Source organism: Dromiciops gliroides, chromosome 1 (assembly GCF_019393635.1).
Source record: "Dromiciops gliroides isolate mDroGli1 chromosome 1, mDroGli1.pri, whole genome shotgun sequence".
NCBI lineage: Eukaryota > Metazoa > Chordata > Mammalia > Microbiotheria > Microbiotheriidae > Dromiciops > Dromiciops gliroides.
In genome coordinates, this window is record NC_057861.1 from 448,435,742 (window position 1) to 448,455,837 (window position 20,096).

Sequence of the window (20,096 nt, forward strand, 5' to 3'; positions counted from 1 at the left end):
ATTAAATATATACTTGCCCTGTACTTCCCGTATGAGAGAATTACACTTAGGACCTTTTTCAGTCCAGAAGTATGAAACTTGCCAGACTGTGTCATAGATCTGGTTATGTATTAGATCCTGTCTGATGATGACAGCTCCAAAAACGAGATCAAACAAGACATTTTTATCTTTTACCTAATTGTCTACTTGATGAAGTGGTTATCTGGGGATGAGGAACAGCATTTTTGTTTTACTTCCGAGTCCATGGAACAAAAACCATCTTGGGGTTGCTAGCAAAGATTTGAATCTTATCATTATAAAATAGTTAATATATATGACTTTGAATTACCTATTTTAGGGAAACAAAGATTTCTATGGTTGAAAGACCTTTGCTAAGTTTTCTGAATAAGTTATGTTTCACCTGTCTGGCAACAGAAATTTTAAAATGTGCTGCAAATTGTTGTGTACTGTCTTCATTTTAAAACAAACAAACAAAATTTTGTAATGTGGGGTTTCTTTCTTCATACTCTTGTTGACTTAATGAGTAGAAAAATTCAAAGAGGATAAGGACTTAGGAAATAATTGCTTCTGTGGAACAAACAGCACTGTTTATCTAATTTGAATCTGTTTTATTTAGAGTATTAATGCATGCCAGCTAACTCTCATTCATAGAAGAGATGCTAAAAACATTTTATTTAGTATTTTATTTCCCCCAATTATATATAAAAACAATTTTTAACATTTATCTTGAAAAATTTTGAGTTCCAAATCCCCTCCCTCCCTCCTCACCATCCCTCATTGAGAAGGCACACTATTTGATATAGGCTATACATGTGTAGTCATATAAAACATTGCCATATTAGTTATGTTGTAAAAGAAAACATAGACCAAAAATAAAATCAACCAAGAAAAATAAAGTAAAAAAGTATGTGTCTATCTGTATTCAAACTCCCAGAGTTCTTTCTCTGGGTATGGATAACATTTGTCATCCTAATTCCTTTAGAGTTGTCTTTGATTTTTTTTTATTGCTGAGAATAAATGCTCAAATTTTCTAGAAAGAAAGTATCACTTTCTGGCAAATGTTCCTCCTGATATACATAAACAGATAAGAGGTATGGATTGTTTTAATTTGACTGTCTGATTTCAGTAAAACTTCAAAATAGATTAATAGTTCATTATATAAAGTATAAAATATTAATGTCTTTTTTAATCAGGGTCGTGAAGAAGATCCACATGAAGGCAAAATGTAAGTTAATGTTAACATTTTATTTTTCAAAGTCACTAATCCATATGACTGTTCCAGTTTAAAATTTTTAGTAATTTGAATGTTGACTAAGCTAAATGTTCTTTTTATTAGTGGAGAATCCAAATTAATACTATAATTGTGAACTTAGGAGGAATCTTATTGCTGAAAAGGATCTTGAAAGTTTATTTGTTTCAGGGAAGTTAATATCTAATAAGCTTTAAGATAAACAGTTTGTTTTAGAATATCTCTAGGAGACTGGTGTTTTTTTTAAATCATAAAATGGTATTATATATACTTCATAGTTTTTTTAAATCACTGAACCAACCAGTTTTACACAAACAATAAATTTATCACAAATCATTTTCTTATAAATATGCAAAATTTCCTTAAATTTCCATTCTTTAAAGAAAAAAATTCCTCCTATTAAAAAATATAGAAAAAACTAATGTTTTGTGCTTTGCCTACTCTCATAGCTCTTTTATGGATGTCTTTTAACTTTTCTGCTGTTCCAGAGACTATTTCTTCTCATGTTTTCTTTTGAAAAATATTTTATTCTTTATTTTTTAAAAATTGGTTGAAAAGTCATTTTTTTTAATCAAATACATTTCTGAATATATCCTTCTCCCATCCCCTGCCCAGCAAACCTTCCCTTCTAATAATGGGGGGGAAATATTTCAGTAAAACCAACCAAAATATTGACTATGTCTGATAACATGCAGTATTCCACATCCATGGTTTCCTACTTCTGCATTGAATGAAGGGGGAAGTGTGTTTTTGTACCTCTTCTGAATGGAAGCTTGGTCATTTTAATGACAGGGCTCAGTCGTTGGGCTTTTTGTTTTATTTTGTTTTGTTTTTTCTCTTTATGTTCTAGTCATCATGTATTTCTGCCTTGTGTTTATTTACTTCATTTTGCATCAGTTCATTTAAGAGGGAAAGGAAAAACATTTATCAAGTGCCTACTATGTTCCAGGGACTGTTCTAAGCAGTTTACGAATATGATTTCATTTCATTTGATGATTTAAGAATTTCCATGTTTCTTCATATTTAATTTTCCCATGTTACAATAATATTCTATTGCATTCATGTGCCAAAGTTAAACCATTTCCCAGTTGATGTGTACCCATTTCATATCCAATTTTTTCCTATCACAAAAAGCAATAATGTGAATATTTGGGTATTTGTGGGGCTTGTTTGGAGTAGGCCTCTAGTGGATTCTCTGGGTCAAAGGATAGGGACATTTTAACTTTTTTAGCATAGATTCAAATAGCTTTTTAATATGGTTAGATCAATGCGTATCTATACCAACAATACACTAATATACCTTACTTTGCACAACCTCTTTATTTGCTTTTCACTTTTTATTACCTTTATTGGGTGGGTGATAAAACCTGAATTCTTTTAATTTCCATTTCTTTTATTAGTGATTTGGACCAGTTTTTCATATCATTGGTTCTTTATAATTTTTTAAATTTTCTTCCTCATTACTTGTAAAGATAATTCTCAACTTTTGTTTTTACAAGCTTTCCAATTTCGGATTTTTCTCCCTTCCCCCTCCACACACACACACACACACACACACACACACACATACATATATATATATATATATATATAATAACATTAAACATATTTCTGCATTAGTCATGTTATAAGAGAAAAATCAGAGCAATGACGAAAAACCTCAAAATAGAAAAACAACAGCACCATAAACAAAAGAAATAGTATGGGTCATTCAGCATCTATACTCCACAGTTCTTTTTTTTTTTCCCCTGGATTTGGAGTTCCTCTTCTATCATGAGTTCCCTGGAACCCATGTACCATTGCATTGGTGAGAAGAATATAGTCCATCACAGTAGATCAACACTCAATGTTGATGATACTGTGTACAATGTTTTTCTGGTTCTGCTCATCTCACTCATCATCAGCCCACGCAAGACCCTCCAGGTTTTTCTGAACTCTTCCTGCTCATCGTTTCTTACAGCACAATAATATTTCACTACATTCATATACCACAACTTGCCCAGCCATTCTCTAATTGATGGGCATCCCCGTAACTTCCAATTCCTTGCCACCACAAAAAGAGCAGCTATAAATATTTTTGTACATGTGGGTCCCTCTCCCCTTTCTATGATCTCTTTGGGAAAAAGACCCAAAAGTGGTATTGCAGGGTCAAAGGTTATGCACAGCTTTATAGCCCTTTGGGTATAATTCCAAATTGCTCTCCAGAATGGTTGGATCAGTTCACAGCTCCACCCACAATGCGTTAGTGTTCCAATTTTTCCACAGCTTCTCCAACATTTATTATTTTCCTTTTTTGTCATTTTAGCCAATCTGATAGGTGTGAGGTGGTACCTCAGAGTTGTTTTAATTTGCATCTCTCTAATCATTAGAGATTTAGAGCATTTTTTCATATGGGAATAGATAGCTTTGGTTTCTTCATCAGAAAACTGTCTGTTCATATCCTTTGACCATTTCTCAGTTGGGGAATGACTTGAATTCTTATAAATTTGATTTAGTTCCCTGTATATTTTAGAAATGAGGCCTTTATCAGAAGTACTGGCCATAAAAATTGTTTCCCAGCTTTCTGCCTCCCTTCTAATTTTGGATGCATTGCTTCTGTTTGTACAAAAATTTTTAAATTTAATGTAATCAAAATCATCCATTTTGCATTTTATAATATTCTCTATCTCTTGTTTGGTCATAAACTGTTTTCTTTTCCAAAGATCTGAAAGGTAGAGTATTCCTTTCTCTCCTAATTTACCTATGGTCTTATATCTAAATCATGTATCCATTTTAGCCTTATTTTAGTATAAGGTATAAGATGTTGGTCTATGGCTAATTTCTGCCATAATTATCTTCCAGTTTTCCCAGCAGTTTTTGTCAAATACTGAGTTCCTATCCCAGAAGCTGGAGTCTTTGGGTTTATCAAACACATTACTAGTGTCATTTACTACTGCATTTCCAGAGCCTAGCCTATTCCATTGATCTACCACTCTATTTTTTAGCCAGTACCAGGTAGTTTTGATTGTAAAGCTCCAGGTTTGGTACCGCTAACCCACCTTCCTGTGAATTTTTTTTTCATTATTTCCCTGGATATTCTTGAATTTTTGTTTTTCCAGATGAATTTTGTTATTATTTTTTCTAGCTCTATAAAATAATTTTTAGGTAGTCTTATTAGTATGGCACTGAATAAGTAAATTAATTTAGGTAGTATTGTCATTTTTACTATATTAGCTCTGCCTGTCCATGAGCAATGGATATCTTTCCAATTATTTAGATCTGATTTGATTTGTGTGAAGTATGTTTGGTAGTTGTGTTCATAGAGTTCCTGGGTTTGTCTTGGCAAGTAGACTCCCAAGTATTTTATATTATCTACTGTTACTTTAAATAGAATTTCTCTTTCAATCTCTTGCTGCTAGACTTTGTTGGTCAGGTATGGAAATGCTGATGATTTATGTGGATTTATTTTATATCCTGCTACTTTGCTAAAGTTGTTAATTGTTTCAAGTAATTTTTGAGTTGATTCTCTAGGATTCTTTAAGTATACCATCATATCATCTGCAAAGAGTGATAGTTTTGTTTCCTCCTTGCCTATTCTAATTCCTTTAATTCCTTTTTCTTCTCTGATTGCTAAAGCTAACATTTCTAGTACAATATTAAATAACAGGGGTGATAATGGACATCCCTGTTTCACCCCTGATCTTATTGGGAAGGCCTCTAATCTCCATTGCATATAATGCTTGCTGATGGTTTTAGGTAGATACTGTTTATTATTTTAAGGAAAGCTCCCCCTATTCCTAAACTCTCTAGTGTTTTTATTAGGAATGGGTGCTGTATTTTGTCAAAAGCTTTCTCTGCATCTATTGAGATAATCATATGATTTTGGTTAGTTTTCTTATTGATGTGGTTGATTATGTTAATAGTTTTCCTAATGTTGAACCAGCCCTGCATTCCTGGTATAAATCCCACCTGGTCATAGTGTATTATCCTGGTGATCACTTGCTGTAATCTCCTTGCTAATATCTTATTTAAGATTTTAGCATCAATATTCATTAGGGAGATTGGTCTATAATTTTCTTTCTCTGTTTTTGCTTTGCCTGGTTTTGGTATCACCACCATATTTGTGTCATAAAACGAATTTGGTAGAACTCCTTCTTCACCTGTTTTTCCATGTAATTAATTGTTCTTTAAATGTTTGGTAAAATTCACCTGTAAACCCAACTGGCCCTGGGGGTTTTTTCTTAGGGAGTTCATTAATGGCTTGTTCAATTTCTTTTTCTAATATGGGCTTATTTAAGGATTTTATTTCCTCTTAAGTTAACCTGGGCAGTTTGTATGTTTGTAAATATTCATCCAGTTCATTTAGATTGTCAAATTTATTGGCATACAGTTGGGCAAAATAATTCTTAATTAATGATTTAATTTCCACTTCATTGGTGCTAACATCACCCTTTTCATTTTTGATACTGGTAATTTGGTTTTCTTCCTTTTTTTTAATCAAATTAACCAATATTTTATCTATTTTATGGGTTTTTTCATAAAACCAGCTCTTAGTTTTATTGATTAATTCTATAGTTTTTTTGCTTTCAATCTTATTAATTTCTCCTTTGATTTTAAGTATCTCTAATTTAGTATCTAATTGGGGATTTCTAATTTGTTCTTTTTCTAGCTTTTTAAGTTGCATGCCCAATTCATTAATCTCCTCTTTCTCTTTTTTATTCATGTAAGCATTTAGAGCTATGAATTTTCCCCTAAGCACTGCTTTGGCTGCATCCCATAGATTTTGGTATGTTGTCTCATTATTGTCATTCTCTTGGATATAGTTATTGATTGTTTCTATGATTTGTTGTTTGACCCATTCATTCTTTAGAATGAAATTATTTAGTTTCCAATTGATTTTCATTCTACTTTTACCTGGTTCTTTCTTACATGTAATTTTTATTGCATCATGATCTAAGAAGGATGCATTTACTATTTCTGCCTTTCTACATTTGACTATGCTGTAATACATGGTCAATTTTTTGAAAATGTGCCATGTACTGCTGAGAAAAAGGTATATTCCTTTCTATCCCCATTCAGTTTTCTCCAGACATCGATCATATCTAACTTTTCTAGTAATCTATTCACCTCTTTCACTTCTTTCTTATTTATTTTTTTTGGCTAGATTTATCTAATTCTGAGAGAGGGAGATTCAGATCCCCCACTAGTATAGTATTACTGTCTAATTCCTCTTGTAACTCATTTAACTTCTCCTCTAAGAATTTGGATGCTATACCATTTGGCGCATACATATTTAATATTGATATTACTTTATTATCTGTAGTACCTTTTAGCAAGATGTAGTTTACTTCCTTATATCTTTTAATGAGATCTATTTTTGCCTGTCCTTTGTCTGAGATAAAGATTGCTACCCCTGCTTTTCTTACTTTAGCTGAAGCATAATATATTCTGCTCCAGCCTTTTATCTTTACTCAGTGTGTATCTCTCTGCTTCAAATGTGTTTCTTGTAAACAGTATACTGTAGGATTTTGGTTTTTAATCCACTCTGCAATTTGCTTCCGTTTTATAGCAGAGTTCATCCCATTCACATTCACAGTTATGATTACTAACTGTCTATTCCCCTCCATTCTATTTACTCCCTTTGTACTTTTTCCCCGTTCTTTCACCCTATTCCTCCTCACCGACGTTTTGCTTCTTACCCCTGCTTCCCCAATGTGCCCTCCCTTTTTATCACTCCCTTCCTTTTTTTTACCCTTTTCTCCCTTCTATCTGTCCCCCCCTTCCCTTCCCCTTTTACTTCCCTAAAGAATGAGTTAAGTTTCTTTATCCCAATGAACGTATATGTTATTCTCACTTTGAATAAAATCTAATGAAAGTAGGGTTGACACAATGTTCATCCCTCCTTTCTTTCCCTCTATTGTAATAGGGTTTTTTTTCACCTCTTCATATGATATAATTCACCCCATTCCATCTCCCCTTTCCTCTCCTCCCCATAGACTCCCTTCATAACCCCTTAATTTTCTTTGTATTATCATATCCAAGACAATTTATATTTTTACCCTCTGTGTAAAGTGCCCAAATACATTTAGAGTTCTTAAGAGTTATGAGTATTATCTTCCCGTGTAGGGATGTAAACAGTTTAACCTAATTCAGTAACTTTTTTTTTCCCCCTCTGTTTACCTTTTTAAACTTCTCTTGAGTCTTATATGTTAAGGTCAAATTTTCTATTCAGTTCTGGTCTTTTCATCAGGAAACATTGAAAGTCCCCAATGTCATTGAATGTCCTTCTTTTCCCCTGAAAGAGAATACACATTTTTGCTGGGTAATAGATTCTTGGCTGCAATCCAAGCTCCTTTGCCTTCCCGAATATCCTATTCCAAGCCTTGCCATCCTTTAATGTTGAAACTGCCAGGTCCTGAGCAATCCTGACTGTGGCTCCATGATATTTAGATTGCTTCTTTCTGGCTGCTTGGAGTATTTTCTCCTTCACCTGATAATTCTGGAATTTGGCTACAATATTCCTTGGAGTTTTCCTTTTGGGGTCTCGTTCAGGAGGTGATCGGTGGATTCTTTCAATGATGATTTTATCCTCTGATTCTATAATATCAGGGCAGTTCTCCTTAATAATTTCCTGGAATATGGTGTCTAGATTCTTTTTCTAATCATGGCTTTCAGGCAGTCCAGTGATTCTCAAATTGTTTCTCCTGGATCTGTTTTCCAGATCAGTTGTCTTTCCAATGATGTATTTCACATTTTCTTCTATTTTTTTCATTCTTTTGATTCTGCTTGACTGATTCCTGGTGTCTCATGGATTCCTTATCTTCCACCTGTCCAATTTTAATTTTTAAGGCATTGTTTTCTTCAATGAGATTATGCACCTTTTTTACATTTGGCCAAATTAATTTTTTAAGGCATTGTTTTCTTCAGCAAAATTATGCACCTTTTTTTCCATTTGGCTAGATGAATTTTTTAAGGAATTTTTTTCTGCAGTCCATCTTTGTGCTTCCTTTTCCAAGCTACTGATTCTTTTTTCATAGTTTTCTTGTTTTGCTTTTATTTCTCTCTCCATTTTTTCTTCTACCTCTCTCAGTTGATTTTAAAAATCCTTTTTGAGCTCTTTCAGGAAGGCTTTTTGTTCTTGAGACCAATTCACCTTCCCTCGTGAGGCTTCACATATAGGCAGTTTGAGGGTATTGTCCTCATCTGAGTTTGTATTTGCTTCTTCCCTATTGATACAGAAGCTCTTAATGGAGAGGGCTCTTTTTTGCTTCTCACTCATTATTGAAGCTTATTTATTTATTTATTAAGTTGAGGTCTGCTCTGGGGGCACCAGGGTCCCTGTTTTGGGCTTCTTGTGCAGGGGGTATAGGTGCTGTTTCACCAGCTTTTACACTGAGGACTTTAAGTGTGCAGTTCCATTCCCCCTGCACTTCCTGTCTGTGTGCTAGGATCAGTGGGCCTAGTCACGCCTGTCCTGTTCATGGCCCTACAGCTGGCAACTTGCCCTCTCGGCTGGTGCAGGTAGGTTTTTCCACTGTCCTGCTGGGCCACCAGATTTTTGAGCCAGGTTCCACGGGCCTAAGTTGTTTGGCTGTGGCCCACAGCTTCCTGCTGACTTGCCGTGATCCCCTCAGTGCTGGGCTGCTGCCCTGCACTGTGCCTCCCTTTTGCCCGAGTCAGACCGACCTTTTCCTGAAGTCTTCTAAATTATCTCTAGTTGGAAGACTGTGTCTCTCTGTCTCTTTTCAGGTTCTGTTCTTTCAGAATCTGTCCAGAGGCTTGATTTAATGTTCTTTTTGAGGGAAGAGAAGGAGAGCTCAGGCAGCTTGCTGTTTCCTCTCTGCCATCTTGGCTCCGCCCCATATATATGATTGGTTCTTAATGGTTTGATTCTTTTGAGAAATGTGTTTGTCTTTTGACCACTTGTCCATTTGGAGGTGGTTTTGGGTCTTATATTTGTGTTAGTTTCTTATTTATTCTGGATATCAGGCCATTTGTGAGAGATATTTGATGAACTATTTTTTCCATTCAATATTTTTTCTTAGTTGCATTAATTTTGTTCTTGTGATAGTCTTTTTAATCTTATGCAATTAAGTTATTTTATCTTTTGAATTTTGCAATTGCTTTTATTCCATGTTTGACTTAGAATTTTCCCCCAACCATATTTGTAAAATAGAACTTCACGTATTTTTTTCTAAGTTTTTATATGATGACATTTTTCCTTTTAAGAAGACTTTTCATAAAACTTTAAAAAAATGTTCTCAGTTAATAGTGTTCTATGAAACTTGATATTAATTTTAATTACTTGTTATCTCTTGGAAACTATTTACATTTTTATTTTTTTGACCAAATACTTTTCTTCATGCCTTAAAAACTTTTCAACGTCTTCTCCCATTGGGGGCAAGGGTGGAGGGGGAGCAGATTCCATCTATTTTAGGTATGGAATATGTAATAATTCTTGGTTTTCTTTCATAGATCCTCTCTGCCTTTTTCCTTCCTGCAATCCTCATTACCAAGTTATTTTCATAGGTCATGCCTTTCCCTTTTAGCACCTCATTTTGTTTTAATGGATCACACTCTTTCCATAAGACTTTTGGTGTAAGCAGATGTAATTCAAAGTTTGGCCTCTTCGTTGTCCATTTTTCTATTAAACATTCTCACATTGGGAATATGAAAACAGTGAACTGTTAAATAATTCTTCCTTAAACCTGCCTAGATCTCCTTTTCTGTGGCAGATATATAAGCTGTATTTTGGCCATACCTAATCTATTATTCATTATGGTAATTAATGTTTACATCACTTGATCTAGAGAAACTCTTAGCAGATTCATGTGAAACATCCTGCTGTCTACAGGATAATATATAAATAACCCTTTTGGCTTGCTGTTCAAGAACATCCCATAGCCTAGTCCTCTCTGTTATATCTTTAAAAGTTAATATCTCATACTCTTTTATGTGATCTCTTTTGGCACTTTTTTCTACTCCTTGTTCTTGGGCACAGCACATATATTCCTTGACTTCTGTACCTTTGCTGAAACCACTGTTCCTTCTGCAGAATATGCCTAGCCTTCTGCTCTCTGTTTATCTAAGTCCTAACTTTTAAATGGCTACTGTAGATGATTGTCCTGTAAAGCATGTTTTGCTTTACTCCACAATAATCTTTTCTGTTATAATTTATACCATTCTGTCAGAGGAGTTTGAGGTGGACTGTAGAATTAGTGTCAGGGAAGCCAACAGAAGAGAGAACATTAGGAAGGAGTAGGTGAATTTTATATAATGTTACATTTAGAGAAGGCAAAGAGGTAAGACTTCTTGGCTGTTAGGAAATAATTATTCACCTTGAAAACATTTTTTTGGTGGAGTGTTAGATAAGAAAGTCAGATTCCCTTGAGAGTTAGTTGCTAGTGGGTGGTGAAATGGAGTCATTGAATACATAGTATTATATAATTTTGGTGTGTGGGAGCATTGACGAAGGAAAAAATGACTAGTAGTATTACAGACTTGTGGAGATTTACTTGGGCACAATTGATAGTACCAAAAATTGATGACTGAAGCATTTCCTTCTCTGTTGCTGATGGAAGGCAAGAAAAAGAGGAAGTTAGATGTTGTATGTGAATCAGCTATTTAAACTTAGGTACGACAAGACTCATATTTAAGAGAAGATTGTTTTAAGAGAAACCTTGTTAAAAGATTCCGTCATATAAAAATTTAGAAGAAAGTAAGTGGACATATATTTCACAACCACAGCTAGGAGGAAATACTAGGTAAATAAAGGATAGACATAATTGTAAAAAATAAGTTAGAAATAGATTAAAAAAAAGATTTGGATTTCTGGACCATAACTTAAAATAGAAAATAAAGGTCTTTTGGTAAGGGATGGGAATGCAGCACAAATCTAATAAAAGGGGAGGGAGGTAATTGCCCAAGTATGGGTGCCAAACTCTAGGTACCATAGAGAACAGTGATTCTCTATGAGAATAGATAGTCTCATATTCTTCCTATAGCATAGGAAGTATACAGATGCCCCCAAATTTATGAGAGAGCAAGAGAATCCAAGAAAGAAGTCAGAAATAAAAAGTGTATACCTCAAGTGTATATATATACAAATGTACAAAGTCTGGGTTAAAAGAAAGGTAAATTAAGGATCTTAATACAAGGAAATAAGTTGATCTGATAGGTATCACAGATATGTGATGGGCAAGGCCATGCTACTAGAATCTAACCTCGAAAGGTTATGTTTTATTCAGGGGAACAGGAAAGGGAAAGAGGGATGAGTGTGAAAAGGAATAGTGATATATATTAAGAAGACATTCATGGGGGCAGCTAGGTGGCGCAGTGGATAGAGACCGGCCCTGGAGTCAGGAGTACCTGAGTTCAAATCTGGCCTCAGACACTTGACACTTACTAGCTGTGTGACCCTGGGCAAGTCACTTAACCCCAATTGCCTCACTTTAAAAAAAAAAAAAGAAGATGACATTTATGTAAGGAATTCTAGGGACCTATAGGAGGAAAGGTTTTGTATAAAATGCTAGGCTGAAGATAAGCAGAGGCAGAAACAGATGTTTATTGTTAACAGACTCTACTACAAACTATTTGGGCAGAAAAGGACATGGGTAAGGAATTTGGAGAATGGCTCATAAGCCTAGCATGATTTAGTAGTAATAACAGATTTCATTTATGTGATCATATTCTTGAGCCTTCCCTCTGTACAGTGAATTATTTCTTGATTTGTGGTAATAATTTCATACTTTAAAAGATATTATCATCCTTCAAAGGATAGTGGTATCAGCAAGGTAGTTTGTTAGTCTAGATTTGCTTCTCACCAAGATGGAAATTGTTGATGAAAGACAAAAGATGAGAACCTTGACAGGCAGGTGGTCACGTTATATTAGAATCTTTGAAATGAAAGCTCTGCATAGCCTGAAATGAAGAGGGAACTCCTGTGTTAATAGAGAAAAGATAGGTAAGAGCCCATGAACTCAGGACCAATACTGACAGCAGAAATATTTTGTTAATTTTTGTTTTTTAAAAGCTATATTTGTTAAAAAAAATTTTTAAGCTACATTAGCTAAAAGAAGATGCTCAAACAGAATAAAGGACCACTACCTGGAATGAATAATGGCAAAATAGTAGACAAAAGAAAGAAACTGCTCAACCCATTTCTTCTGCTTTGTTTACTAAGGAGAATGATGTTCAAAAAATGATTGCTATAGCATTGATACAAGATAATTGTAGAGATTGTAAGGTAGTACTAATTGCCCTTGATGAAGTTTTAGTGTCCTGGTACAGATGGTATGGATGGAATGTATTCCATGGTACTGAAAACTAGGAAATTTGATTGCTAAGTCATTACCATTGGTCTTTGAAATTGGTAGAGAGATTTGTTACAAGAAAGATATTTTAGTTATGGGAAGATAGATATGGTGGATAGTGAGAGTTTTAGCTGTCTCTTTCCCTCACCAGTGGCATTTAACAAAGTGGAACAAAGTCTGAATGATGACTTTGTTTTATATGTTTTAGAGGGGATTTTTTTTTTTAAGTGAGGCAATTGGGCTTAAGTGACTTTCCCAGGGTCACACAGCTAGTAAGTGTTAAGTGTCTGAGGCTGGATTTGAACTCAGGTCCTCCTGAATCCAGGGCCCGTGCTTTATCCACTGCTCCACTTAGCTGCCCTAGAGGGAATTTTTCATGTACAGGTTGGACTAGTATATTTTATTTCTATGATTTTGTTCTTAGGATAGAAATGATGAGCATGCTTGAGAGTTGAGGAAACTAGCCTACAAAGAGACAAACATTTAAAAGGCATAAGTTGGTAGGCATATGAGAGGAAAACAACCTCTGCTCAATAACTCTCTGGAATTATCTCATTGGTGATGTGTCAAAGGCTCATTTATTTTCATTCTTGTGAGAATGGACACTTGCAAATAAGTGCTACAGACAGTAAGTGCCAAAAGTGATGGCTTGCAGGCCCATTTTAATTCCTACTCCCTAATTTGAAATGGACCCTCCCCTTGTTCATCACTGTCCAGTTACTTAAGGGTTACAATCTATGTGGAAGAGCTAGCTAACCAGAAAGCAGCATTCTTAACCCTAATTTCCATAATTATTCTTTGGGTTCTTAGCTAATGGGGGAGGTGACACAGGAACATTTCTTCAGTCTTCCCTTATATGGACACAGCCCAGAAGAAGACCTCATTGAAACCAGCTCAGGGCTACTTGAACCATGGGATCTATTTGATGGAGGGGAGGGAAGGGGGACTGAGACCTTTGTCCTCAAACAGGTCTGGAGGAGTATAATTTGAATGGTGACGATTATATCCTTATTGAGAGGATACCATTCCCTTTCCTTACAGCATATTTGATGGAGCATAATTCACAAAGATGGTGGTAGCACATGTAGAGTGTTTATCCTTGGAAAGAAGGGATGGGCATTTTTTGGGGGGGAGCGGAACTAAGAGTGAGGAGGTGATGGGGTAGTGTCGGGTTTTGGGAAGAGATTTGTGATAGCCTTATGGAAGATGTGATAGAAGAATAAAAAGATTATAAGATATTGGTAAAAATTTAGTTGTTACTAGAAAAAATATAGTTGACTCAGTAAATATGGTACCATTATTTTCGGTAGGGCTTGATAGCATGGAAGTAAGAATGGAGGAGGCAGATAGTGCAAGTTACCCAGAATTAGAGGGTTGGAATGTCAGACATCCCCAAATGTCCAGGGATTCAAGGGCTGTGAAGAGAGCATTGTTGAAGTGACTGGTAATTTGGATTCATTAGAGGTGAATCCAAAATAAATTTCTTCCAAAGGAAAATAGGGAATAATTGAGCAGTCTGCCCTTTTCTCTACTGTTGGCTTGAAGGAAAAACCTTAAGAATTTTCTTTCTACCTACCTTTTGTTGTTTTTAGTGATTTCTTTTTTAAAAAGCAGTGAGTTATTTCATACTCTGCTCATATTACTTGTTTACTATTTTCACTAACTTTTTGCCTCAGGATTTATGGACACGTGTTTAGTAGTGTTAGTGATTTCTCAGTTCCTAATATTTTCCCTTTTCACCTTTTAAAAATATAATGCTTAATATAAGCTTGTGTCACTCTTGTCGTTTCACCTTTTTCCATTTGCCTTTGATAACTGCTACCAAAGATTTGTTCAATCAATTCTTCAAAGTTTTAAATAATTTATTCATGAGGCCACTAAATGTAACCTAGACAGAGTTTGGTAATATTATCTCCATCAGTGTTGTTCACCGGCTGCTTTGAAACCTAGTTGTAAAAACAACAACAAAAAAGGGGGAGTAGAAATATCTAGCATCAAAAAGTTGTGCACTTACAAAGTAATATCAGCATCTTAAAAGTTTTTCTGGCTAAATAACTCCCTTTATTTTGTGTTCCAGGAGGCATATACCTTGTCTCTTGGTAGTGTGATTACTCTGCCAAGAGCACATCTCTTTAATTATACTGTTTATTATAGTAGTTAATTCTTCACTTATGTTTTTTCTAAATTCATTCATTCTTTGTAGCTTCCTTCCTTGTCCTTGTGTTGCATTTTTCTGGGCTTCTGTACCTATTCTGTTAAGGCAAACAAACATCTTTTTCATTTTCTAAAATTTCTTTTTGTCTCATCTTAATCTCTTTATTTTGTTCTCTTAAACTTTATGTATACTAAGTTATGCCTTAATTATAATTTTCCTCTTATCCTGTCACCTTAATTCTATTTATATCTCTCTTTTCTTTAATTTTCCTATTTCTGCACTGATTTCTTCTTAGTTCTTGCTTTCCCCCTACATTCTGTGTTCTCTGTCATTTTGATTGAAATCTCTATTTGGCATTCTAAAATCTTTTGCTCTGATTTCTTCAGAGATTTCAAATCTAACCTGTTGAAGCAACAAGAGCCAATTAGATGACATGACATCCCCAAAAGTTATTACCGTAAGCTGAAACAATAAAGACAGTTTTCCAAATGAGGGAGATGATAGTTCTATTATGTTGTTCCTTACCATATCTGGTGTATTTATAGTATTCAGTTCTGGGTACAAAAATTTAGGAAGGAACAATAGACAAATGGAAGTATGACCTTGATATTGAGATGATACAGGGGAATGCTATGTGAATATATGTTAAATTAATCAATAAAGCATACTGTATTCCAGGCACTATGCTGAGTGCTAGTGATATAAAGAAAAGTTAAAAATAAACCAAACAGATTTTGCTTTCAAGAAGCTTAAGTAGGTGTTTATAAGACATGTGCTGAGCTGGTGGGAAATGCCCTTAGAGGCAAAGGAGCCAGCACCTAGGAAGCCACCTGTAGAAGATAACGTTTGGCCTGAGTCATGGAAGAACATTCAGGTGGATTGGAAGAGGGAGAGTGTTCCAGATGTGAGTGGCAGCCAGGACAAAGGCATGGAAACAGAAGATTGAGCATCATGTGCAAAAGGAGGGTACTACAGCTGTTTAGAGAGGACTGTGAAGTAGGGTAAAATAGAAGTATGTATGTAGGCAGGCTGAAAGTATAGAAAGAGACCAGGTTATGAAGAACTTTAAATTGCCAAATAGTGGAGTTTATATTTGGTCTTAGAACTATCAAGAAACAACTGCATTTTATTGAGTAGGGAGTATGAAATGGTCAGGTCTATGCTTTAGGAAAAAGTTGTTTCAGTGCAATGTTAATAGAACAAGTGGAATTGAAAGGAGAGAAAGTAGAGAAACCAAGAGTAAGTGACTTTTTCATTGACTAGCTGAAAAGCTAGAAAAAGGGAGGAAAAAAGTTCAGCATGAAAGTTAAAGGAGAAGAGTAGAAGGTAGTGAGGGTTTTTTATGGGTGGGGAGAAAGAGTGCATTTGTAAGCAGCTAGGAAGGAATTGTTCAGTAGGGGAGAGATTGAAGATGAAGTATTGAATTGCTCATGCGAGCAATTTACTGAGAACATTGGAGGGGGTAGGATCAAGGATTCATATAGAGGGGTTGATCTTGGCAAGGAGAGGAACTGCTTCATCAGCAGTTTGAGGGAAGGAAGAGATATTGGAAAAAATGGAAGAGAAGCAAGAGATGATTTCAGAGAGATATGAGAGAAGGGTTGAAAAGAACTTTTGGTGAATCACCTCGATTTTTTGAGTGCAGTATAAAGGTGAAGCTTGGAGGAGGGGAGGAAGAGACACCATTAGAGGCTTGATAAGAGAAAAATAGTTGCTCTCTTTAAGTGGGAATGGAGAATTGTTTGGGGGCAGGAATAACTCACATGTGGACACACTTGAAATTATTTGAGATTTAGGAGAAAGTAAAATAAAGACCAATAAGGTGGCTACTGTAGTAGTCCAAGTGAGAAATGATGAGGGCCTAAAGTAGGGTTGGAGCTATGAGTGGAGAGAGGATTGATGCAAAAGATGTTGTAAAGGTTGAATCATTAAGATGTGGCACTTGATTTTATACTTGGAGTAAAACTGAGAATAATTAATAAGGAGCCACTGAAGAGTCCAAACTTGAATTTGGAGTGGACCCAATCTGCACAGTTATACTACTTCCACACGCCAATAGCATGTGAGTGGGAGTAAGAGAGGTGGATGGTGAGAACAAATCAAGGTTAGGATTTGACAAGGTGTTGATCAGAGAAAGAAACAAGGAGCAAAGGACTGAAGAGTAGAAAATAATGTAGAAGGAATTAAGTTTGTTTAGCCTGGAGAAGAGAAGACTTTCAGGGTACTTGGTAGCTATCTTCAAGGGTATGCTGAGAAGGATTAGATTTGTGTTATATTTGCCCCCACAGAACAGAACGTACACAATCCTCATAGGAGAGACCTTTGCTTGGTAAAGACTTGTGAAGGAACTATATTTACTTGATAGGTTGGTGTCTTAGCTATAATCAGAAAGTGGATTCAAAGGCTTCTTCCCCTCCCTGAATTCCCAAAATAATGATCCGAAGTCTATTGTTGCTAGGCAGGGGTATGCTATTCTCCTCCCTAACCACCTCGCTATAATAAGTACTGCAGATCTTCATTGCCATTATATGTACCTATTCCATCCAGATTTGCCTTTATTTCATTTCATTTTTTTGTACTCTTATCAGCCTGATTTCCAGACCTCAACACTCATCTGAAATTGCTTCTCCAAAGTTGCTAGTGTTCTCTTAGTGACATTAGTCAGGTGACTTTTTATCAGTTTGACCTCTTTATAGTTTTTGACACTTATCAACCCTTCTTCCTTGGCATTTTCACTCCTGGTTCAGCTTTTTGACTGATTCCTTACTTTCCATTGTCTCATCATCATCTGTATCCTACCATCTAAGTTGGGTATCCACCAACACTCTGGGTCATCTTCTCTGAACCTGCTTCTTTGTGTTCTGTTATTATGTCCCTGTAACTGATTCCCTACATCGACATATCTAGCCAAAATCTCTCTTCTGAGCCTTAGTCTCACATCACATCACCCTTGTCTGCAGATGTGCCATAAGTCTTTCCAACACAGCATGTTTTAAAAATTAATTGTTCCACGTTCTCTCTCACTCCCAATTTGTTCCTACCAAACTTACCCATTTATCAAAATAATCATCCTTCTGTCATCCCAGGTTCAGAACCTTATCATCATTGTTGACTCCTTATTAATTCTTTTCAATTTTACTCTTGAATGTAAACTACTGGTCAAATCTTGGGACAACCTTTATAGCAGCCATCTTTTCTTCGCTCTTGTTACTACCCTATATCAGTCCCTTATCATTTATCACTTGGACTGTTACAGTAACTTCTTTGTTAGTCTTCCATAGCTGCCATCATGTTCCTAAAGCATTGATGGCACTCCCCCAGTCAAGAATATTCAGTGATTAAAAAGATGGGGGAGATGGTAGGAGAACCGAAAACAAAACACCTCCCCATTGCCTCTGGCAGGAAATAAAAATTCTTTAGCTTGGCATTTTTAATCACTTCATATTCTGACTCCAGCCTACTTTTCCAAACTTAGTTCACACTACTACCCCTGCAGCTAATTTGCATGTTTACTGTTTAGGAACCTGGAATTCCATCTCTTGCTTCTGTGCAAATTTTGCACAGGTTTTCCCCAATGCTTAGAATATATTCTTTCCTTACCTTTGTCTTTTGGGTCCTTAGCTTCCTTCAAGGTTTATGTCAGATGCCACCTACTATTACCTCTCCCCCCTCCCGACCTATGATCTCTATACATATTGTATCCTTTTGAGGGCAGATATGTTTCTCATTTTTTGTCTTTGTTTTCGTTGTGACTAGCATAATGGCTTGCACCTAGTAGGAGCATATAAGTGCATTATAGTAAATCATTTTTAGTCAATGATTCTAAGGTTCTAAACCTCAATTTCTAGTGGACCCAATCAGCATGGTTTCGTTACTTCCACAAACAATAGCATATTAGTAGAAATAAAGGAGGTAGATAGTGGGGACAAACCAAAGTTAAGGGGGTGGAGGCTGGGGATAGGGATTGTTCCAGTTGAGGCTGGCCAGCTACTTCTGTTGGGGATATTGTAGAAGAGGTTTCTAGGTCAAATAGGGCTTCTTCTAGGTGGCATCTGTAAGTTGACTCTTTACCTGATTTACTGTGTTTTCTTTGAATAAGACTTAGTAAATTAATTTTTAGCCTTTATCCATCCATATTAAAGCAACAAGATGTACTGTTAATTTTCTCTTTGTTTTATTTTTAAGATGGTTCCATGGGAAGATTTCCAAACAAGAAGCTTATGCTTTATTGATGACAGGTATATATATATATATATATATATACACACACACACACACACACACACATATATATATTATATAGTCCCACTGTTATTGTGTACTTTAAAAACCTATAAGTTAACTTATTTTCATGTCTTTCAGATATTTTGTTTATTAATGTTTTATTTTTACCTAATTATTTGTTACTTGGTAATTGATAATAATTGGGACCTGTGTGACATAGTAGATGCTATCCTGCTGAGTGGTCATTGGCGAGTTGGGTAATGTGTCAGAGCTGGTTTCTTATTTATAAAATAAAAATGCTAATTTTCAATTTTTCAAAAAGTTCTTGTGTGAAGAAAAGGCTTTGCAAACTTTAAAGCACTATACAGATACGCATTATTACTTGGGGACTGGGAAATTGCTCTTTATTTAAAAGCCTTTTCAGGGAATGAAACTCTAAAGGAGTAAGGAAAAGACTTCCATTGACATTTTAAAGTTTTTTGTTTGTTTTTGTTTCAAGCATTCTACTTTTCATTCCCCAAAATAATGTGTCTGTATGTATGTGTGTATACATACATACATACATACATACATACATACATACATACATACATACACACATACATACATACATATATATATATATATACATATATACATATATATATAAATCTTTATCATCATGTTCTAAGATATCACAAGAACTAATTACAGTTAAAGTAACTTAAATAATTAGGACTTATTTTGAAAATGCATTAAATTTTAACTTTTCCAAGAAATTCTAATTATTGAGACACATTTGACATCTTTGTAATTCATCCCTTTGTTCATCACCAAGCATATAAATTTAATTGACCTGATTAACAAAAGCATTTCTTTTAGAAATACACATGAAATGATGAGATAAATATGAGCCAATTATAATGTGAATTTTAACTTTTTAGTCTTAAAAGTTCAATGGAATTTTTGTCGAATGATTAGTTTATAAACGAGACATTTATTGAAGCTATTGATGTTTTCTAAGGTCATTTGGCAAAGTGTTTTAGTGTACTTTAATAGTACTTAGCTACAGTGTTAAGAGAGGTGGCATGTCACTAAAGGAATTGGATTTGAAAGTTAGAAAATGTCTAAGGGAAAAAACAGTTACAAAGTTGTTTAGAAAATTCTTAGAAAAAGAATGTATGTACATGTGCGTGTA

General features: G+C 35.1%; 1 protein-coding gene across 2 annotated transcripts in view; it reads left to right on the top strand.

Annotated features, from left to right (window-relative positions):
- Positions 1-20,096, top strand: part of RASA1 (RAS p21 protein activator 1) — a 127,960-nt gene that overhangs the window by 56,183 nt on the left and 51,681 nt on the right. For both annotated transcript variants that reach the window (XM_043973327.1, XM_043973320.1), the window contains exons 6-7: positions 1,194-1,225; positions 18,881-18,933. In XM_043973327.1, coding sequence (XP_043829262.1) covers positions 1,194-1,225; positions 18,881-18,933 — 85 coding nt within the window. The remainder of the gene's footprint in view (positions 1-1,193; positions 1,226-18,880; positions 18,934-20,096) is intronic.